Consider the following 20,410-nt stretch of genomic DNA (forward strand, 5'->3'; position numbering starts at 1 on the left):
TTTTACTCTTAATCATAAGGAATACAGAATTTAATACTATAATCAAACTTATTTATGCAAGAAATGCTTTTGTTATTTCAATAGCAGTAATTGGGGTAAATGTAAAAAGAAGTTTTGTTTCCGATTCCATAAAAAGAATTTCTCAAACAGCACAAAGTATAAAATAATGCATCTGTGTTCGTTAGGTTTTTTTTTTTTTTTTTCATCCTAATTCAGATGGTGGCAGGGGGGAAGCCATAAGACCTCAGTGATGTACATCAATAAGTATTTAATGCTTGGGCATCTGAGATCATCATCTAGGCAAGTCTACTGTTTGTAGCTAGATGTTGGTTCTTCTAGTCTTGACTATACTTTTATGTGTGGGGGCAGCTGGTAGAAAGTGAAAATCTGGACATCTTAGTTCCACTCCATGTTTCTCTCATCCCCCATTAGGCTAGGGAAGGTACATTCTTGTCATGATGATGATAGAGGGCAGAAGAGATAGCAAGTCTAATCTTACAAATACTCTTCAAACCTTTCCAAGTGTGCCACATTTACTAACATGTCATTGGTTACTCCCAGTCACATGGGCAGGTCTATAGTCACAGTTGGAAGAGATACTGCAAAGTTACACTGCCAAGGGACTGAACACAGGAATGAATTGTAGATACAATAGCAGTGATCTTAAAAGCTGATGTTTATCTGTGTTCCACAAAAGTAAATATTTCGTGGAGTGCTTGGGTGGCTCAGTGGGTTAAGTCTCTGACTCTCCATTTGGCTCAGGTCATGATCTCATGCTTGGTAGGATGAGGCCTGTATGGGGCTTCATGCTCTCAGCTTGGGATTCTCTCTCTCCCTCTCTCTTTCCCTCTCTCTCTCCTCAAAATGAATAAATAATACTAAAAAAAAAAAAAAAAAAAAGCCCAAAAAACTAAACACATTTCAGAAGAGAAATAAATGTAAAATTTGAATGAAACTATTACTGTAAAGTTGCAACTATGTGAAAAGATCCAGTTTATTCTTACAGATACTTTTACTTTTATCAATGTTGCTAAAAAAAAGTAAAAGAAAGAAAAAAACTAGTTTTAAGAGTAACTGCTAACTATATATATGTGCATGTGTGCGTGTATATACACACATACACACACGCACATACATTTATGTATGTATGTATGTATGTATGTATGTAAGTATGTTGGAGCCATATATTTTCATCATGAGAATAACCAAAGGTTATTTGGGGATAATAAAAAAGCTACTTACTGTAAAACATAGTCATTAGTTAGATGGTTTATGTGAGGTAAATTAATGTCTTAATCATTTTTCACAAGTGAAAATATATCAACTATCATAAATATAAAAAAAAAACTTGTGGTTCTTAAAAAGGTTGAAAGCTATTTAAAAAAATTAATTTCATATATATTTTTTAGGAAAAGAGAGCTTATCAACAATCAAATATTTTTCCAATCTGATAAAACCAATTGAAAACTGTGAGAAGAAAAGATTTAGTGTGTGTATATATATATTTTTTTATGTTTTATATTTATATTTTTATATTTATATTTATATATTTTTATATTTATATTTATATCAATATATTTATTTATATGTATATATTTATATATTTATATTTTAGTGTGTATATACATATTTATATATATATATATATATAAAATATGGTACAATATAAAATAATATTATGTATCTATGTATATTGCCACTAACATTACCTGCCAAAAAGGCCTAAAGAAAATTCTCTTAGAACAAGATGGACTTTAACATTTCATTGGGGAGGAAATTAAAGTATCTTGTTTTATATCCCTTTCTTTGCTTACTGTTTTTCTGATTTAATTACAGTGTTCTTGTGTGATTCAAGACTGATAAAAATCTCAAGAAAATCAGTCATGGCAAAAAGCTATGTTCCTTCTGGAATTTTGATTAATTTGACACAAAATAATGTACTTATAAAATATTAATGGTTTTGTTTTCATTGGAAACAACTGATCTAAATCAGTGAGACCCCTTTATATTAAATTTAAAATATTAGAAACTATAATTTCATATTCCACGAAACAGACCAATAATGTTCTGAATTAAATTTAATTTCCTTTGTTACTTTAAGACTGTGTCACTTTCCTATTGCTGCTATAACACATTACCACAAATTTAGTGACTTAAACCAACATACATTTCTTATCTCATGGTTCTGTAGATGGAAGTCTGGGCAGGCTGACTGGGTCCTCTGCCTGGCATCTCACTGGGCTAAAATCTAAGCATCAGTAAGACTGTGCTCTTGTCTTCACTCTGAGGTGGAATCTGCTTCCAGCCTCATTCAGATAGTGGAATAAGTTCAGTTCTAGATACTTGTAGGACTGAGGTTCCTTTTTCCTTGCTGGCTGCCAGGGTAAGAACAATTCTCATCTTCTAGAGGTCGTCCACATTCTGTGATCCATTTTCCCCTTCCTTCAACTTCAAAGCAGATAAGGTGGATCAAATCTCATGCTCTGAATATCTCTGACTTACATTTCTGTCTCATTTTTTTTTTTTTTTTAATGACTGCTGTGATTAGATTAGACCCACCCTCCAGGGTACTTTTCTTACTTTAAGCATATTCCCAGACTTCAAGGATTTGGACATTGTTGGTTCATAACCCCCTTGAGGGCTTTCTGTATGTCATCTGAAATCAACTCCCGTACTCAGAGTTCAGGAAGAGACTGAAGACAGAGGCAACCCCTTCCCGGTTGGTAGTTGTTTTAATAATCGAGGAAACTTAACATACAAGCCTTGTCTTCGGTGGTGGCAATACAAATAGATCCCTGAGCCCACCTGCCAAATCTTAAAAGTTTATATAGAGGACTTAACTGGGTTCAGTCATGTATATCATGCAGATATTCTCCACACCACATCACTGTCTCAAGGCCATGTCCTTGGAGCAGCTTCTGGTAACAGGAAAGACAAACAGAACCCACATTCCAAGGACAGGAGAGGGAGTGAGGAGGCTATGACTGCCCGAGTTCAGCTCACGGGTCAACCAACTCTCATGTCTTTTGAATGACCTCCCCTTTCAGACATGGACATCTTTAGGAGATAATTCTGTTTACAAGAACTCACTAAATATCTACTATGTGAGAAAGAGCTGCCAAAACTATTTAACATAAGAATTGGAATAGTTAATTTTATTGAACACCAGGAGCTGCACTAAGCACTATTTATGAATTATTTCATCTAATGTCCTATATGAGCTAAAGGCACTTATTATTCCTATTTTAAGGAACAGGAAACCAAGGCTTAGGTATCCTCCAAGTGTTAAGTTGAGTAACACAGACCACAACCTTTAGAGTAACTGCTATGTAGAGCTCCATTGCTTAAACTATTGCTGTGATTGTCTTAACCAAAAGAGAAAATTATCATAACATATGAAATTCCTTCCATTTCTGTCAAACTAATAACATGCTATAACAAAATAATTTCCTTTTGCCAAAATGTTCTAGAATAATAATGATTATTTTTTAATTTTTTTTAATGTTTATTTTTGAGAGAGAAAGAGAGCGCAAGAGAGTCAGAGTGCGAGCAGGGGAGGAGCAGAGAGAGAGGGAGTCACAGAACCTGAAGCAGGGACCAGGCTCCAAGCTGTCAGTGCAAAGCCCAACGTGGGGCTGGAACCCACAAACAGTGAGATCATGACCTGAGCCGAAGTCAGACATTAAATCAACTGAGCCACACACGTGCCCCAAATAAGAATTGTTATTAACACATTTGCAACTTTGTGTTTAGAACTGCCAGTGCCTAACTTGACCTAAAATAAAGTATTTCTCATGATTATCTGCCCACATCATTCTTTTCTACCCTTCGGTTTGAAATCTGCTTTATTGCATTAGCAATATTGATAAAGATGTGGGGGAGAGGCATGGAAGCAGCTGATCTGTTGTAGAAGAGGACGGAAATATATATAATAAAATAAGTGAAGTTATTAAATCAGGTGAAATTTTACAGGTCACTGAAACCTTAGATTGAGAAGAGATAAAGCAGAGTGCTCAAGCACACAAAACCTTAGCCTCAACATTCTTATACCTACATGATTGAGGTAAAGTGGAAAACAACACACAGGAGGAGGCTTGAACAAGAAGGATTAAGGGCTTGATAAACACTGCAGCAAACACGTACCACCTCTCCTCGTTGCTCTTATAGTGAGATTCTTTTCCTTGCTAAGGATTACATAAATAAACAAAATGTTCAAATGTCAGTTGTATATTCACACCCACATGCCTGCACATGCATGTGCACACACACACATAATGCAAAAATAAGTGAAGGCAGAGCCATATGGTATAGGGAAGCTTTGAAAAATTTTAAGAGGGTCTCTGCTGCAGATGTTAAATATGCATAAGGAAAGTAATTTGAGTTATTTATAAAAGGAGGTTCAATTAAGCTGTATCCTTCAGATAATTGGGAATGGTACATACCTTTATTTCTCCCACGAATTGGTAGAAGTAAAAATAGATAATATATCATGGAATTGAATATGCAGCTGTTCCTGTTCTTTTATTTATATATATTATATATATTTATATATATTATATATATCTTATTTATATATATTATATATATTTTTATATATTATATATATCATATTTATATATAATATATGATATAATATGTAAATTGTGTATACTATATAATTATATTATTTATATATAATATATAATATAATATGTAAATTATATATATGTACACACACACACACACACACACATATATATATATGTATAATTTTATAGAGAGAAAGCAGGAGAGAGGACAGAGGGAGAGAGAGAAAGAGAGAGAGAGAGAGAGAGAGAGAGAGAGTCCCAAGCAGGCTCCATGCTCAGTGTGGAGCTCCACACAGGGCTTGATCCCACAACCCTGGGATCATGACCTGAAATCAAGAGTCTGATGCTTAACCGACTGAGCCACCCAGGAGCCCCCAGTTGCTCCTGTTCTGACTATAATATTGGTCTGAGTGTAAACAGAAACTCCAGTGCTTACCTGAGATTCTAGCAGGTTGCTGCTTGGATTGCTCTCTCTGTCCCCTTTTCTTACCCAAAGTGGGTGGTTAGGAAAAGAACAACTAGCCAATATACCCCTCTTCATTTCTGTCTCTCTCACATGGAGAGGAAGGAAGATGTCAGTAGCATTTACAACCTAGAGGCGAATTCATATGAATAAAAGATAAAACAGCACCCTACTGCATGGCAAATTATCAAGACACATTTCCTGTCGGTTTCTTGCTTTTCTAAATCTGTCATTGTTTGGACCTGTAGGGTTTAAGTCCTACCATCTTATGTGTTTACCAGTTCTCACTTTGGCCCAGTTGGCCACCTAATTCCACCCCGTGAACTTAATTTTTCATTGTATTCATCAATTCTGATCGCCAACCCTGAACTTAATTTGTTTGTGATTTTTAAATAGCTTTAGTGAGATGTTTTTGTAGCTGAGTTTTACTTCTGTCCCTTCTTCCTCCCACATTCACTGGGAAGATCAGGGGCTCACTCATGGCAGCTCCACCTTCCCCTCGAACATCCTTAGTTACATACAGTGAGTGCCACACTAGGAAATTAGTGTCATTTCTTGTCCCCATCAGTCCTGCTGCATGGACTCTGACACAAATGGGCCAGAGTGATATAAACACAGTCTTAAGATACTTTTTAATATAGAAATTCATGTTCAGAATGATCTCTATAATTTATGATAATCTCAACATGTTCCTTAAATTCCAAAACATATTTGTAAAAAAGTGCTAAACTTTACTATTTCTCAAAAATAAAACAATCAAAAATATTTAATTTTTGCTTTCTAATTTATTTATCAAATATGTACCAAAAATAGAGCTGGTAGTGAAACATCATTACAACCCTCACATTGGCTTGGTGGTTTCTAATAAATTGGGCCAAATTCAGAACAGAATTATGTACTATAGCATGTAAATTTACCTTAATTCCGTATCTTAAGTAGTAATACTCCCAATTATTCCTAGATTATATATCTCAGTCGTATTTTTAAATATTCTCCTGGAAAATAGATTTCATGATAGAGCTCTTACTGTGGGGATGTTTGACTTTAGCCTAAAAAAGCATCTATTCTATGTCACTATTATACTAAGATGTGGAATGGAAAATTTTTATATTCATAGCTACAAAGGGTTCTTGTAAATTGCTGAAACATGAAATAACCAAATAAACTTTATTATTGAAATGGGTTTCTTAAGAACATAAATGTGTAATGTAACTTTCAAACCTGTTAAACCATAAAGAACTACAGTGATTTCATAACATGAAGCACAGTGTGTATAAAACTATGTAGCATAAAATGTTCAGCTGCTAAAGTAACAGGAAGGTTCCAGGAGATATTTTCATAAATCTGAAAACAGTTAAACTGTTTTGATGATCTTCCTCCTTCCATTTACCTGAATAGCACGTTCTGGCTTCCTTTGTCTTTGGAGTTTATACATTTAATTTAGTTGAGTCTGTATTTTGAAATGGTCTTTCATATAGTAGAAACTTCAGCAAGCTTTAGAGAAAATTGAATGATATTATTCAGATTAAGAGTATCCTTTTCTAAGTTTTGTTTTATTTGATAAATAAAACAAGAATAAAGTGAAGGAGACCAAATAAATGATATCACATTTTTATGTGAAGATGACTTTTGTTCAGGGCCACTGGTCCCCAGGTCCTAAGAATCTTCATTTCAAAGACAATTGGGAAATGGCATCATTTATGCATTCGAGAGAGTGGGAGCTTCCCCACCCTGTGAAACAGAGACATCCAGTTGTGTAGATGAGGCCACAGTACATTTTGAAAAATTATTAGCATATTTGCATATATGTTGACTTTACATAAGTGACTTTGAGTTGATTGTTAATGAAAAATCTTTCCCTTTGCATGTGTATTTGGAGATTTTTGTCATATTAAAATACAAATCTATAAATCTCAATGGAGTGTTTATATTAGTATATAGACATTAGTATAACAAAATTAAGATTTCTCTTATTTATAAGTATGGAGTTGGTTTAATTTATTTAGGACTTTACCTGAAATTTATTTAACTTGAAAACTCTTTGTAGAAAACTTATTACATCTGAAATTAAAGAAAACTTATTTTAAAAATACACATTTGTGCTATGCAATTCAAAGAAAACAAAGATTTTGGGAAAGTTGTAGGGAACTGCTTCTTTGCATGAAGTGAGAAAAGCCAAATAATTTATATCTCGTTAAAAAGGATTTGGTTTAGTTTATCAACTGCTTATGTGGATGAATGTTAAGATGTTACATAAGTTGTGTGTAAATTTGTTCTTTTTATATTTGGCCTTTTGAGTATCTACTGTATAATCTAAGTCACTGCTTAAGGCCTTTCCCCACTGATGACCCAGAACACACATCCAGTTTTCCTTGCCTCACCTGTTGATGGTTGGATTAGCATTACCAGCCAGATAGCAGGACAAAGGAAAAACTATTTACTCCAAATTTACTGTAAATATAATGTATATACAATATTTGCAAGAACATCGAACAAAAAATTAAAATAAAAAGGAGAGGTTAGCCTTTCTGACTACCATTCAGGGCATTATTAATAAGTCTGTAAACTGTGACAATGCCCACCTATTTAGTAAAAATAAAAGGAAGTGCTACTTTCCAGATCTTGACAATATAAATCCTACTTAGCTTTGAATAAAATCTGTAGTATCACAATTTTTAAATTTAAAGTGACAGAGAAGTATTAATATTTAATACTTCACATTTCCTTCATTGAATTCTAAAAATGAATGTGACCTGATACCTTATTTTGACAGATTTCTAATTATTTTGTTTTGTGCATACATATGTTTTATGAGTTTTATTCCATTTTACTTTGGCACTTTTTAAAGTACACTTAATTTATTTAATATTTTTTATTGGTGAAAACAACTTTGAGTTGACACTTCCTAAAGACAATGATGAAAATCTTAGTAAGCTAAAGTGACATCTGTCATAGTAATGAGAAGCTATATGTTAAATGGATTTACAGCCATTATTCTTAGGTTACTGCTGTACAGCTCTAGCTAAATGTCCTGGTTTCCTCTCTTGCTCTGCACTTTCTCATTTTCCATGTAGCAGCTAGAGATCTTTTGAATACTCACCAATTATACACCATTCTCCTACTTACATGATCTTGTGATAAATTTCGGTCTTCTTTTCTCAACCTATGATGCCCTACATGATCTGGTCTTTGTCTTTCTACGGTTCCTCATCCATCCTCAACACAGCCCTCCTTGCCTGCTCCAGCAGTCCCCCTGGTCTTCTTTCCCTTGAATACACCAATTTCTTTCAGCCATTGTGCTTTTACATGCGTAGTCACCTGTACCTGAAATCACCTGCCCCTATATCATCCTAAAGATGCTTCTGCCTTCTTGCCATTCTGATGTTAGCTAGCATGTCATATCTTCAGGGAGGACTCCCCTAACCACTTCATCAAAAATAACACACCCCCTCAATCATTGCCACATCACTTTGTGTTTTTCTTATACTTGAATCATTTTGTTCAGTTATTGTATTGCTGCTATTTGTTTCCCTCCATTCATATGTAAATGAGTGAAATGATGAGGGTGATGCCCCTGTCTGTTTTGCATACTGCATCATAGGCTCATGATACATATTTGTCGAAATAATGAAAAAAAGTCACATGTTAGAGTGCTTTGTAAATCTCGATGCATATCCAATTATAAGATGCAATTATTAGCTAAGCAAGGAGACAAGTCTTTTGTATATACTTGTCTGGGTAAGCTGGATAAAAACATATGTTATGTGTGAGGGTGTGCTGTCACTAAGGATAAGTAGCTAAGTGGTCACCTAAAGTTTATGGGGCACACATTTTGATATTGATTCATTTTCAAACTACTGTGCATCTTCTGTGTTGGAAATAATTAGAGCCTGTGAACTGAAGTGAAGGAAACATTTACAATGCTGAATAACCCAAAGTGAAGACAGGGGTATCTAATTAGTCTTTCTTGTGACAATCTTTTTTTTTGGATTAGTATTCTTCTCTTTGAAAAGTCTAACAGCAGTGCTTATGTCACTGACTCTACTGATAATTAATAGTGTTCTCCATACACCTACACATATTCCTTCCAAAATATTCTTGCGTAATGCCACTACTGGAAAGAACAATTTCAATTAGAGAGGAGAGCTTTTGAAGTATATATCATGTGGTCTATTATAAGGAATATGTCCTTTTGTAAAAAAAAAAATCTCTCATAGAACATAATAGTTTATGTAACTTGCCTGGGGTATTGTTTAACAAAACATTTTATGGATGCTTCATCAGGACATGACTTGATAAAGAAGCAGAACTAGCATTCATCCACATTTTCTTTTTTTAAATCCCTAAGATGTTTTCCTGTACTATTTCCACCCTAGTCGCAAGCTTATTAACTTGGGAATGAGATGACAGGGCCTTTGTCTTTGAATCTTGTAATTATAATTAATAGTAAGTTAAAGGGAAGCAGAAAGCTTATATTCAAAGTTTAAAGTAAAATGACTTTGTGGCACTTAGGGCAGGTGCCAGGAAGATATTCAGTAAGAGCTCATTATTCTTATTAATTAGAACTTCAGGAAGACATCTTTGAGAAGCAAAGTCATTTTATGGTTACAAGAGGGACACCTCTATTTGTGGACCGAACTTGAGGAGAGGAACTGTGCTGTTCTCATCTCAGGAGGTCTATGACCTAGCAGAGGCTTTGCTCGATGGTCCACAACTACTTTGTCCCAGTTGTATACATGACGACAGGAATAGAAGGCAGTGTATACATACTGTCCACTGTTTCCCTCAATGCATTTCTTAAAATCATATCATAAAATAAACAACCACAGAACTTCTTTAGGTTTACCTGTGAAAGTATTATGTTTGGGACCTGCCTTTTTACCAGACGATTCGACATCAAATAAAGCCCGGCAGTGACCGATGTCTGTCAAACCACATGGAAACATCATTTATCTCTAAATATCTACAATTTGAAGTATTAAATTTACTACCCATGTTCTTTAAAAGAAGCATGTATCGTTTATAGAAGTTAACTACATGGAGGGCCAGGTTATGATGAAATTCAGTAGTGTTGAATAATATAATAGCTAACATTTATGGACAGCCAACTATGTTCAGATATTGTTTCAACCACTTTACATATACCAGCTTCTTTTACCTCACAACACCTCTATGAATGAGTTTTATTTTTCCTTCTCACAAATATGGAAACTGAGGCTGAGAGGTTATACAAAGTAATTAGCTATTAAGTTGTAGGCCAATATTCAAGCTAGGCATGCTGGCCTCAGTGACTGTGCTGTGGTAACATTCACTGAGGTTTCATTACTTTTTTACCACTACTCTAAGTCCTGTACATGTATTCACTTATTTAATTCTCAAAAAAACCTCTGAGGTCTGTATCATATTCTTCCCATTTTTCAGATGAGGAAGCTGAGGAAAAGGCTAGTGAAGTGATTTATCTAAAGATGCCTAGCAAGTAAACACTGGGGTAAGAGTTCAGACTCACATCTTACTCTGGAGCCCACACTCTTAAATACTAGTCTACTCTATGCCATGGTTTCTGCTTCTGTTGTCATCAAAAAAGGAAAAGGCAGCTGAGGTTCTGAGCTCACTCTACTGAGAGACTTGGACTCTGGAGACATTCTGTTCATATGCATGTCCTCACTCTGTCACTTGCTGGCTTCATGACCTTAAGCAGATCACTTAACCTGTATGTGCCTCAGTTCTACAATCTGCAAGATGGGTATAATAGTAGACCTAACTCACAGGGATATTATGACCATTAAGTGAGTTAATGCTTGTAATTTTGTAATCAGGAACCTACTCCTATAAAGTGTTCATTATTTCTCCTATTCTTCAACGTCCTGAAAAGACTGATTCAGAGATAAGCAAAATGATAAAAGTTGAGGCCTGAATATACTGGGGAAATTCTCAGTGAAATAAAAGTCTATGGAATCAACGCTTACTAAATATCCTTCTACGTTTTCCTTTACAGAGTGCTTATGGAAATAGGTGGATAAAAATTCAGTGCCCTCTGAAATCTTGAAGTACATACAAGGCTCATAAAATTAACACCAGAGAATAAGATCTTTCAGAAAGATCTTATTAAGTGCAACATACAATTAATCAGCACAGAAGCTTTATGCAGACAGGAAGTTGGAGAATGCTACTCACCTGGTTTTCCCTACAGCAGCAGAGCACTTTAGCTGTAAAGGGTGGGGTCCACTACAGCCTTTAAGACACTCAGAGGTCAAGGGGCACCTGGGTGGCTCAGTCAGTAAGCATCGAACGTTGGCTCAGGAAATGATCTCACAGTTCATGGGTTTAAGCCCTGCATCGAGCTCAGTGCTGACAGCTCAGAGCCTGGAGTCTGCTTCAGATTCTGTGTCTCCCTTTCTCTCTGCCCCTCCCCGACTTGCTTTCTAGCTTTCTCTCTCTCTCAAAACTAAAGAAACATAACAAAAAAAAAGACACTGAGAGGTTAAGTGGTACCCAGCTCTGATATATACATTGATAATTCCTAGATGTGTTCTTTAATTCTATTAATAGGGACTAAATAACTTAAGCATTTATGTGAAATAATAATATCTCCAATCTCTATAATGAGAATTTATCGATGTTTATAATATACACATATAAATAATAAACTATGAAAGACTGATACTAAGTAGAAGTAGCTAAAATCATGAGCTCCAAAGTGAGACTGTCGTGAGTTCAAAGTCAGCCTCCATCCATTACCACATGTGAACTTAAGCAATTTATATAATATCCCAATCTCTGTTTACTTAGTCACAAAATAACAAAACTAATTGTTAATAGCTCAGATACTTGACAAGCATTTATTGAGTAGCTACTTTGTACCAGCCATTGTTGGGTTTGAGTATACAGCAAGTATACAGCAAACGGACAGACCTAAACCACTGCCCTCCTGAGCTTTCATTGAACTTGTAAGGATACAAAAACATACCATTTCTGGTGTATGTTCAATTTTCAAACAATGCTAGATATCATTGCTTTTAATTGACAATGAAGAGGAAGAGGAGGAAGATTTCAGATACCAGTGCCTCACTGCAGAGTTGACAATAACACTGAACTTAGGTACCTTGGGAAATATTTCTGGTCCATGGCCCTTAACTTGTGTTCCCAATCTTGATCTTCTCCCATATGGAGTGATCTGAATTGGGATTTGCTAATTTTCATAGGGGGTCTTTATCACTATGACCCAGTATTTGCTGGTATACTTATTCAGTGACTAATTGAATAACAAGTATTGATTGATTGGTTGTGATGAAAACATTCTCTTCTGTATATGCTGGATATAGTTCTCTTCACTTAAAGACTCTTTCATGAATGAATTAAAATATATTCTTTAAATAATAAAATATTAGTTTCTTGACTGAAATTTGTCCAGAATGATTACTAGAAAACTCCTTTATAGATAGAGATATTAAAAAAAAAAAGAGTCCATGTTAGAAAAGAATTACATGGACAAAGAAGCCTGAGAGTGTGATAACTAGGATAAGACCATGTGAAGTAGAAGTGGATGTTATAGATGGTTTGGAGGAGGCCCCAAATTAGAAGAGATCAGGAAGAGCCTGGAAAAAAAAACACTTTCAAGACTGATTAACTACCAATGAGTTTGTTTATATTTTTTTCCTTAACTTCTACAAATAGCTCCCCTCACAAAAGTCATTTTGGAAACTTATCTTTCAAAGTCCGTAAAGACATCAATGATTTTAGTTATCTTACTTAAAGAGGGTAATTTATCATCTAGTCAAGTGTTCATGTGTCTGCCAGGAAAACTGTGAGCCAACATATATCATACTCAGTAGCTTCAAGGATTTGGTTTTCCTTCTTCTATGTGTTTGAATATAGAATTTATTTCAATCTGGCCTTTTTTTTACCTCTCATCATATTTTTCTTCTAATTAAGTTCTATAAATGTATCCTCTACCCCATTTGAGCTGTAATAAATTCCTTTCCTGAGTTGGTCTTCTGAAAGTCACAAACTAACATTGTGATGAATTGCAAAATGGCTAATTTCCCTTTTGTGTTTATTTTGAGCAACAGAATGCTGGGGAAAAATAGGGTCTCACTAGAAAGAGGGTCCCGGTCATAGTGGTTACATGCCTGTAAGTTGATTATTTCCAACATTGACTGACCCCAGCAGATTTCCAAAACTATATAGATCTAATGTGAGAACATAATTTTCCAGCCTCAAATTCTGGGATTTTAATCGTATTACTGGAAGTGATCTATGATGAGGAATGTTTTGCTCTCATGTAAGCCCTGGAGTTAATGATGTAGGTGTGGACTGAGACCATGATGTCATTGGGAAAGCAATTTCCTAAAGTCTACATTGCAGAAGAGAGAAACATGACCATTCATAGAATGGACTGTGGGAGAAGTGAATGTGTAATTTTTATTTTTTAAAGTCGTTTTTTGTTTTATTTCACTATATAGGCAAGTAAATGAATTATGTCTTTGATTTGAGATGGCTATGTTGAAATTGAACAATTTGTTGGTAATATATTGGCTAAAATTTTAATAGGTGCTTAACATTGGGCACATTTGTTCCTATTACATTGTAAAGCATAGATGAAACTCTATATAAATAAGATTAAAACATTGCCATAGATAAAATATCAGGCATTAACCTTGTAGACTCTTGATTTTAGAATGGTTTAACTCCAATATTTAAATAGCCACAATGATCATAGCCCAGTTCAAATAATACTGCTTAATGTGTTAATCATTAATTTTACATACTTCTTTCTCATTTCCCTCTATGCCTTTATAGAGTGGGAATTGCCTTATGCATCCTGAATTCATTACCGTAATTTGTGTACTGTGCATTGACTGAAGCCAATTTAAGTGGCATATTAACACAGAATTTGAGCTTCTTTGCTTTGTGTAGATAGTGGGCCATAGAGTTAATGTTTCATTTATAGTATTTGTTATAGAGCTGTGATAATGTGGTTATGATTCATGATCTCTTCCTGGATAATGTCTGATTTAAGATACACTGTAGTCTGAAAAGATTCTTGATTTTCTATAATAAGCATGCCTACTGGTTCAAATATCCTAACGCCAAATTATCATTGGCATAACTTTTCCTCCATAAAAGAATAATCAGAATTATTATGTTCAAGTCAGGATTAAGACAGGAACATCACCTAAACCAATCATCTTATTTTACAAACGAGGAATCTGAGATCCAGTGAAGTTTGTTAGGTTGATGGTGATCATGAGAGCCATCACCAAGAGGTAGAACCTGGCTCTTTTGACTTCTGAAATAGTACTCTGTGAGCAGTCCTGTGGTCCTGCTTTGCTGAAATGTGATTGTTTGTTGTTGTTTATCTACTGTTGTTTTGTTTATTCAAAATGTGGAACAGTTTGCTGTTATCGCCTCATAACTCTCTTCTCTTATCTCTCCCTGTGCAGCATCATCATGCACCCCTGCAAAGACATCCTAATCTCCTGTGGGGAGGACCGCCTCTGGAAGGTGGTGGGACTACCCAAAGGCAACGTGCTTCTCACAGGATTTGGCCACACTGACTGGCTTTCTGACTGTTGCTTCCATCCCAGGTCAGTGCACACAATTCCCTGAACCTGTCTACTCTCTCCAGGAATGCACTTGTTTACTCTGCTTCTATCACTCTCCTGTTTTTTTTTTTTCTTTTAACTACTTTATTTAAGTATGAATGACATACAAAAAAAATGTACAAAGTTAATGTAAGCAGCTTGGTAAGTTCAAAGATAAATATACATCCTTGAAATCACCACCACAATCTATGCCATAAACATATCTATCATCTCCAAAAGTTTCCTCCTATCTGCACTATTATTAGTATTTATTATAAAATAATTCATGTAATGTATACCCTCTTTTTAAGTATATGACACAATATTGTTAACTATAGCCTCTGCTGTAGGGTAGATATCTAGGACTTAGTCATCTCGTATAAATGAAAGTTTATAGTCTGCTGCCTTTGTACTTTTCTCTCTGCAACCCGACACCTTCCACTGAATTTTGAGACATGTAGAGAAATGCTCTTGGGCTTTCATTATATTGACTTTAGATTGATTGTTTTTGATATTTGGATCATGTAAAACTTAGTCCACATGCTGATGCACTTAACGAAAGTGGTAAGTTTCCCAGGACAAGCATTATTAATGCTTCTCCGTACACACAAGCTCTGACAAGACACATGGATTTCTAGTCAAGAATGCACACCAGTGTTTACTTTGCTTCTGGTAATCTTTAGGTTTTCCTCTTAGAATTAAGTTATCTACCAAAAAGAATCAGAAGGCAATGGTCAATTTCTTTGAAAATTTAATGACACTCAACATATTAAAGAGAAGAAAGCATCGAGCCCTATAATTTCTGAATTCACTGAATTTTGGCCCAGAGGCCAAGGGAACAGAGATAAAGATTTTGTTAAACACTTAGATGTAGTATTTCTAGTGGTAGAAAGCTCTGCCCACACTTGTTCTTGGGGCAACTCCTAGTCTCAGGCCTGACCATGTTCTCTTGTTCATCATTACACTTAACATTTGTAAACGCTGTTCCATCTGACCCTAACAATCTCTGGTCTAGGTACTCTTGGAGACTCATAGTTCTTGGTACAATTTCTACACCATTCCATTGGGAAATTTTGTTCTTAGGAGGACCTCTGTTCATTTATTTTCATGTTTTCACAAAATTCTCTCTTTTTTTAATTATCTTTGTCTTATCCTTCATATGAAAGCTAATAAAATTCGATTGAAATAAAAATAAACGAAATTGTTGAGAAACTTGTGAGTTAATGAGAAAAGTGAGCTGGTTTATTTTAATTTTTGAGAATCTTCTCAAAGTGTAATTTATGTTTAATACTAAGTATTTGAACTTAATTTTGAAATATGTAGTGCTGTTCATATTTGATATACAGATAAACGATCCATGCCACCCCTCACCTTTTAGGAATATAAAGCCCATCTTGCAAGCAGAGACAATGCAATTAGAGGTATAGTCTATCACTTATGTAGCATACTGGGCATGCTAATCAGATTTCCATAATGCCCTGTTACCATGACAACCAGTGACTCAGACATTTTCTCATTAGTGCTTGACCAGCACAAGGTCCTCTTAATAGATAGATGTTCCTGTTTTCCCACTCAATTACTGAAATTAAAATGAGGTGAAATACATCATTATTCACTCATAATATGAATTTACTTTCAGTACTTTCTTTGGCAGAATTGTAGTAAAATGTAGCTACACTGTTTGCTTTTTTCTAGTGCATAGGGTAAAAATAATGAGGAAAAAATACATTTCACCTTAAATGTTTTTAAGTGAGAGACACTGAATAGCAAGTGTTGTTTTTGTAGAATTAATGAAAAATAATAAATGTTTACCAGAAACAACAAGAAAAAAAAAACTCTTTTATATTTAGGGTAGAGTTCAATTCATAAAGAGTTTATATTTAAAACCTCAAAACTTTATAACACTTAATGTATGCAAATCAACATTGAAGATCATATGTATATATGTATATACATATATTATACATATATACAATGTTTATGTTTTAAAATTTGTTGAAATTTATACTTTCTGAAATTTAAATTTGTGACATTTTATTTTTATTTTGGCTTAGGTAACTGGCCAGTAAAAAAATAGTTTATTGTTGAAGATAATATTTTTTTCTATTTCTCTATGTACTAATCTGCAATTAAAAAATTAAACAAAATAAATTTGATTCAAGTATGATACTTTAATATGTAGTTATATCTTTCATTAATGAATGCAATTACAATCCTTCTCGGAGCCCATCTTTGTGATCAGCTTATTCTGTTTCCTTGGAAGAGGTTCAGAGTGGATACACTACATACTGACATCTGTCTAATTCCCATGCTCTTCACATAGAAAAAGAAACTTTTATATTTTCTTTATTTTATTTTTAATTGCAGTTGTTCCTAGTTGAGTACTTTCTGTAACTTCCAGCTGGATGTGTTCCTGATTACTATGAAATTAAATACACTGTCTCTTCTTCTACATTAACATAACCCAAATTTCTTTTGGGGGTCAATCTTACTTAATATGACAGTGGTATATCCTGACTTACCCAAATGAATCTTTGTTGTCCTATTTCCTTTGCCATAGCAGACCACTTCAGTGCATAAACAACAAATACAACAGGCAAAGTAATATTAATATCAGGCAAAGAAGGATTGGCAGGTGAAAAATAGTGAAGATAACTTCTCACTTGAGGATTCAGATAATATGATGTGGAAATGCATAAAACAAAATATCTCATAAATACAAGAAGACATTGACAAAACCATAGTCATCAAAGTCAAAGACTTCAGAGTATCTCTGTCAGTTTTTAATCTGTCAAGTAAACAAAATTAACAATTGAATTAGAGGAATTAATAAAATAGTGTTTTTTAACTGTAAAGAGAAAACATAGATTTTTGAAATAATTTATTATTAGAGTTTTTTAATGTATAAATCTTACGCCAAAAATTTAGTATAAATGAGTTCTTCAGAATGGAAATTATGAAATCTATAATTTTTAAATAAAACTCAGTAATAAAAATAAATAAAACAAAATGAAACCTGCATTATTAAAAAGTAAATAAATGAATATTGGGTCACAGAGGAACTCTAAACTGTCATTACCTAGTTGGTAAACTATCTCTACCACAATACTTATCAAATGTCTGAGATGTAACCAAAGCTGTATTCAGAGTAACATTCATAACTTTAAATGCTTTATTAAATGGTTTAATATACACACACACACACACACACACACACACACACATACACACACACACTGAAAAAAAAGTGAATTATGTATTAAAATTAAAAAGTACAACTGGTCAACAAAATGTAGAAAAGAACAGAATGACTAAATGAAAAATACAAATTAAATTAGAATAAAAAGACTAAATATGTTTTAATCTAAAAGGCTTTTTGAGAAAAAATAAAATAAGAAACTATTATAATAGAAGTAGACACCTCACAAAACTGCTGGAAAAATAAAAGTGGGGAAACAAATATAAGCTTTCGTGATTCAGAAGGAGTTAAAGCCACAAAGACAAAAAAATATATACATGTTTGGAAATTTTTATAAAATAATAGATTGCTACAAAAATAAATATTACCAACACTGAATCAAGATTAAATAGAAACCCAGAAGAGATTAATAACAGTAGAAAAAAACAGTTTGGAAATTCTACCTTGCATTACCATCTTGAGCAGTTTCATTAAAGGCTGAGTTTTAAAAACTATATTTTTAAAAAAATCATTTAATTTTTAGGTTCAATGAATTTTTTTTTTTTTTAATTTTTTTTTTTTCAACGTTTATTTATTTTTGGGACAGAGAGAGACAGAGCATGAACGGGGGAGGGGCAGAGAGAGAGGGAGACACAGAATCGGAAACAGGCTCCAGGCTCTGAGCCATCAGCCCAGAGCCCGACGCGGGGCTCGAACTCACGGACCGCGAGATCGTGACCTGGCTGAAGTCGGACGCTTAACCGACTGCGCCACCCAGGCGCCCCTCAATGAATTTTTTTAAAACAAGGAAAATTAGGAAATTTTATTCCTGCTTTTAAAAATATAGCAAAATCCTGATTCTAAACCAAACAAATGTAGTTACCCCCACCATAACTATAGGCCCATTTCACAATCATAGATGCAAAACTTTTAAAAAGAAAGTAGAAAATGGAATTCAGTCAGATGTTTTTTCAAAAGCAGTATACAATTGTATTTGAAAAGTATGGAAAAAGTAAGTGATACAACTATGAGGACATTATAGTCTAAATTATCATAGTAGATAAATATTAAAGAATACTTTAAAATGGTTACATAAAAATCTACCATCTATACTTAATGTTTGAAAATATTGTTAAGTCCCATGCTTGAAATTGACAAGAATGAATTTTGAACAACTGAACAGATGGGAAACTAAGATGATATGGTGGGTAAATGTAGAACCTGGATGCCGTGGAGTTAGATGGATCGAAAGAGGAATGAGTGCTTACAGGTGTTAGGGCAAAGTGGGGAACATAAAATCAAAAGGCAAAAATACCTGAAATACCTAAAATCACCATAGGAGCAAGGCCTGTCCAGGCTCTCTCATATCTGTGCAAACTGAGTTACTTTTTCACTTGGTGTTTATTCTCAATAAATGTTAACCACGTATTTTTCTTTTCTTTAATGATAATGATTACTTTTTATTAAAACTGTTTGAACGCTAACATTTTCTAGCATATTTGTAACTCACAAAAATAATGTATGTGGAAAGCTTTTTATTTTAATGTTTATTTATTCATTCTGCTCTGTCAGCACAAACAAAGCCCAACATGGGCCTCGATCTCACTAACCATGAGATCATGACCTGCCAAAATTAAGAGTCAGACACTTAACCAAGTGAGCCACGTAGGCACCCCTGGAGAACTTTTAATTATAGGCATTGGACCAATATTATACAGACTATACAACTGATGGCATTTAAAAACTCTTGTCATAAAGGAGCAATCTCCCAAAGGCTATTTTGTTTCAAAATAATACTATACACACAACTGATCATTACCATAAGTTGTTTATAGTAGAATGGATTTTTTTTTTTTTGCATCTAAGTTTCTAAGTTCCTTAGTAGGATTTGTATATCAAGACAATTTTTAGGAATTGCGTGGGTAACTAATCACTGTAGAACTGGCTTTTATTACATGTCTACCACTAACTGGCAATCATACATTGGCAAGGTAAAGTACCCTATGCATTTACAGGATAGACAAATGAACCAGTTTAGAAAGAAATTCATCAGTCACGGAAAATGGTGAATGAGTGGAGCAATGCCGAGAATGTGCATTGGTGTTGCCTTTGCACTGTTGAAAGAGGGAAATATACAATGCCACAAAGTAGAAACTGTAAGCATACTCCAGTGCAAGATAGATGTCCTACTCTAAACCTCTAACACATGGAATCAGTTTCAGGTTGTCCATGTTAGAATCCTAGCTTCATCTTTGCTAGTCCTGTCAGTTTTCTCATCTGTGAAGTGGGCATAATAATACCTACTCTGTAGGTTGATGGTGAAGGTTAATGCTATATTAAAAACAAAAATACTATTGCCTGATATACATATGTTCCATAAATGTTACCCATTATTATTTTTATCCACTGATAGGTATTTTGAGAACTTAGAGATAACTCAAAACATTAAAATTTTTTTTTTATATTTATTTATTTTTGAGAAACAGAGTGAGACAAAACATGAGCGTGGGAGGGCAGAGAGAGAAGGAGACAGAATCTGAAGCAGGCTCCAGGCTCTGAGCAAGCGGTCAGCACAGAGCCTGATGTGAGGCTCGAACCCACAAACTGTGAGATCATG

General features: G+C 34.3%; 1 protein-coding gene across 3 annotated transcripts in view; it reads left to right on the forward strand.

Annotated features, from left to right (window-relative positions):
• The window catches only part of SPAG16 (sperm associated antigen 16), a 995,967-nt gene that overhangs the window by 464,571 nt on the left and 510,986 nt on the right, over positions 1–20,410 (forward strand). For all 3 annotated transcript variants that reach the window (XM_045481131.1, XM_045481130.1, XM_045481132.1), the window contains one exon: positions 14,475–14,618. In XM_045481131.1, coding sequence (XP_045337087.1) covers positions 14,475–14,618 — 144 coding nt within the window. The remainder of the gene's footprint in view (positions 1–14,474; positions 14,619–20,410) is intronic.

This window comes from Leopardus geoffroyi, chromosome C1 (genome assembly GCF_018350155.1).
Source record: "Leopardus geoffroyi isolate Oge1 chromosome C1, O.geoffroyi_Oge1_pat1.0, whole genome shotgun sequence".
Taxonomy (NCBI): Eukaryota; Metazoa; Chordata; class Mammalia; order Carnivora; family Felidae; genus Leopardus; species Leopardus geoffroyi.